At 43.8% G+C, this 4,212-nt stretch overlaps 1 protein-coding gene across 1 annotated transcript; it reads right to left on the reverse strand.

Moving 5' to 3' along the window:
* Positions 1-739: 739 nt before the first annotated feature.
* SARC_00534 (hypothetical protein) lies at positions 740-3,134 on the reverse strand (the record flags this gene model as incomplete). Its single annotated transcript, XM_014305771.1, has 5 exons — positions 740-765; positions 1,377-1,481; positions 1,763-1,811; positions 2,146-2,310; positions 2,958-3,134. The coding sequence occupies 5 exons, from the start codon at positions 3,132-3,134 to the stop codon at positions 740-742; spliced, it is 522 nt and encodes a 173-aa protein (XP_014161246.1).
* Between the last annotated feature and the right edge of the window lie 1,078 nt (positions 3,135-4,212).

The following is a 4,212-nucleotide window of genomic DNA, read 5'->3' on the forward strand; positions in this document are numbered from 1 at the left end:
TATATAAGTATATATATATATATATATATATGTACATATTATGTAACTAAAGCATATCTACACCATTCGTGCATGGATCTTCAATTGTAGCATATATTGCAATCCCCCTATTCAGTGCCGATTATTTTATTTGTATTATGATCTTTGTTCTTGACTCCTACATGCCCTCGTATGTAGAGCACGAACCGGGGCTGTTCGTGATTCCTTGGCTGGGTTCCCGGGATTATCTGGCACGCTTTGTCTGGTGGTCACCGTAAACTTACTGATAGCTTGTGACGATGATAGAGATCGCCATCTCATCCCCCGAAGCAAAGTGTGTACTACATACTTATGAGCTATTATGGGATTGTTCGTTCTAGTCTTACCTTACATTTGCAAGGCACGATCTAATGCACCTACAGTACGCCCAATCACCTCAACCTACAGAACAAAAGCAAGGGTTTCCAAATGGTTGACTCTGACAAGAGAGCTCGCGAGTCCTCTACAGAACCCGGAACCACTACATGGCCTACGCAGCCCCCATGCCCATGCCCAGCAAGCGGTGGGACATCTATAGGCGATCAACTGAAGACTAGAGTTCGGTACCATTTTGATACCCGTATTTCGGATACAAAGGTACCTGAAGGTAGATCAGGTATGTATACAGCCCTGCATGGTCTTGCTGGTCCAACATCCCCCACGCCAGCGGTACGTGCTCGCATAACACTGTAGTCAGCAGAAGGCACTTGAGATGGGTACATCAATCCTGCCAATCATCGTAAACACCTGCAGGGAAACACAAGTCATCAAAAGTTAGTACTGTGCGGAAGCACGAGTCTCCGTCAATCATCATCTTCAACAACTGCCGTGAAAAGAATCATCACTCATGACAGAAGTCTGGCCAAGTGCGCATTACAACCGTGAGAACGGTGTAATACATGAGCGACAGCCCTGTATTCACAATCGCGCATCTCATGAGATACAAGTGTAGGCCAGGATGTAGCCCTTCTGAGGGGACGTCAAACACAAATAAATACCGCAACTTCTTATAACGATATTCCCACGCAAGTGCGAATATTCCCCACACGCTACCGTATTAGGGTTTAGGGTTTAGAATACATCCGGGCAAAGTTCACAACTTGGACAATAAATCCGAAATAGTGCTGACCAGGGTTAGCCGAGAGCTTACGGTACAGAGAATAAAACATGAGTGTAATTTGACTGACGCCCATACTGCCATAAAAAGATGTGCAGCCGATGGATCCAATGCACTGACTCATAGGCACGTATGCACCCACATCACACAGAACTACTATATATTATATAGAATCTATATATAAATGTTATACGACGGGTTGATTAGGACGCATTCCAGTCGAAGGGTTATGAGTACTCACCTAAGACCCACCCAAGACTGTATAGCCGAGATTGTGCAATGCCCGATAGTGATGCGTGAATTTCCGGAGGCAAGTCACGATACGGTTTGCCCCTAGCACAGAAATCTGGAAAGGATGTCCAAAAGATTGCCAATTATTTACATTGCATGTATCGAAAGAATCGCCAGACATCCCACCGATGCTGAACATCTTTTGATAAAAAGGTTAAAGAATAAACTGTTTACATGGTGCATGGGTACGAGTGCGGTTCCAAAAATGATTTATCTCTGCGCGTTTCGCGCTCGCACTCAACACAATCCTAAAATGTATATATTTGTAAATACAGATATATAAATGCGCAAAAATCCTCCCACAAATATCCATGCTCACGTCAGAAGTGAACTCACCATTTTGTAGAAGAGGGATCGTTTTGGCTGTGTCACCGTGCGTGGCGAGCTGTGGAGAAAGAAAAAAAGGTAAAAATTAACTGTCCATATCTGGGATTCAGGTGTGTGACAACAGATGAATAGGTCTCTAGTGCACACAGAACACCTTACCCCATACATGGGAGCTTGACATATCACCGATTTTTTGGTTATGATCTCAATCAGATACTGGATCGTTCGAATTGGTATTACACTGCTGCAGAACTCTTAGAAAAGCACCGGACACCACTGTTATATCATAGACTACATTCCAGCTCACCTACTAGCTCACTGACTCTTTCGAACGACCACAGCCCCGTATACTGTGTACGTACACACATCTACATTTATACACCGGTACATACAGCTTCCATGATATCCGGCAAATCTTCTACTGCCATAGGCACGTACTGCTCAGGTTGACCATCAATAGATTCCAGTTCGGTGGGTGAAGGAGGAGGGAGACCAACTGCGGCCTCTAACGCTGCTCGATGCGCTCGCCAGTGCCAAAGTTGCGCTGTTTCAAACATCTGCAGAGGCCAGGTACATTGGCCAGGTATGATGAAGTATAAAACGCATTCATAGGGGCTCAAATGTATATGGAAAAACGTCGTGCAGATGTGTGATTTTGTATAGCGAATATAAGAAGTTATGCAAATAGAAAATACAGGAACTACGAAAACAAAGTACAATTCTCTACGGAAAAAAATGATATAATCAATGAATTCTAGTGTTAGCCAAAGTAAAAGTGGAGAGCACGTGTTCATGCAATGGTGTCCATCGGGAACCTAACTTGAGCGTTTAATAATCACACATAGAAACCGAGCACAAGAAACGTCTCTGTATACCAGAGAAACTAGCCTACCAAGCGTACTGTTTCAGGTTCCGATCCCAAGAGTCCTGTGTAAAGATTAAATCTCACTTTCAAAGACTGTCAGGTGTAGGTAAACAGCCAGCGAACCCACGCCCATGAACTCTACAACAACCATAACAGACTAGATACCCACACGAGTGACAGAGCCGCAGTGCAACAGGTGTATAGTTGTTTGCCCGAGGACTCATAATTGTATCTGCACACAAAACCCAATATGTGAGTGCATAGAGTAGATCTACCTTACACCTGTCCATCAAGCACATTCACGCAGATGTATAGCATGTGTCTTCTCTAGTACAATACCTTCAGAACTTCTTGTTCGTCCCTTGTCTCTGTAGCAGTTTCCAGGAATTTGCTGTAGGTAGCTGGTGATCCTGGTGTCTGCGAAACGACCAGCCTATCAAAGTGTGCGTCAAATAAGTGTATGTCCAGGCGCGGCTGCTTCAGTGCCCACAGCAATGAACCTGCGCGGGCAAACATTGTGATAGCTAAGATAACATGGAATGCACTTAAGTTTTGATCAACAATGATACTGCTTAGGAAAGCACAAGAACTTTAATGTAGATGATAATGTTCGAAGATAATCAAATATATTAAGGTCAAGCCCTAAATTGGACTATGGGACAATTTTGGTGCCAGTAGACCTGCAACTCACCCATAGGCAACTCGACATGATTGTGGTCGCAATTGATACCATCAAGCAAAGTGCACGCGACACTTGAGAACACGGGTCATACACGTAGCCCATACGTGGAACACGCATGTAATGGAACCCACACAATAGCATCAATCAACCACGCACAACCCCAAGACCCGTTTTTGAGGTGCGGCATTGGTACCGAACTATAACAACTCGCACCTGAATGTGGTGAATGAGCTCGTCCCAATGCAGAAGCAGTTGCTAGAACCCAGCAACCAAATTGACTTTGTTAGCACGCACCACGTAGGTGTTTTCCACACTACAATTGCAAGGTATAGCAATGACAGAGACATGTCCAGATGCAAATGAAAGCGTGACCTCCCTACAAATGGGCGTGTGTACAAAGCACAGAACCAAACACAAATCTCGCTCTCAGCAAGAACACAGCCTGTTGGGCCTAGTAAAATACATGCCTAACGTCTCCCATTTCCGATCTTGTCTCTCTAAGTCTTTCTCTGTCCAACGCCCCGGTTTTCTAGTGAGTAATCTTTTTTCCTGCGTAACAGAAAACAAAGATGCAAATTTGATGAGACTCATAAACAATCCAGCCTCGACCTAGGGCAGGCATGCGATATCCACCAATTCTATTTGAACTTCCAATAATATTAATAAACCACTTATCAGTAAATAATACTAAATGTATATATGTACAAATTGTCATACTCCTGGATATTCATCACGTAGTGAAACTATGAAACCAGCCAGCCAAACAGAAATCAAATTCAAAACAGTGTAGGTCGCTCAGTTACCGAATATGTGAGATGAAAAAGATACGCCAATGTGAAAAAAACCAAGTTGCAAGTATAAGTACCTGACCAGTTCACAGCCGGTCAAAAACAAAGCACACGAACCAACATA

The sequence above is a fragment of the Sphaeroforma arctica genome (genome assembly GCF_001186125.1).
Source record: "Sphaeroforma arctica JP610 unplaced genomic scaffold supercont1.17, whole genome shotgun sequence".
NCBI classification, from domain to species: domain Eukaryota; class Ichthyosporea; order Ichthyophonida; genus Sphaeroforma; species Sphaeroforma arctica.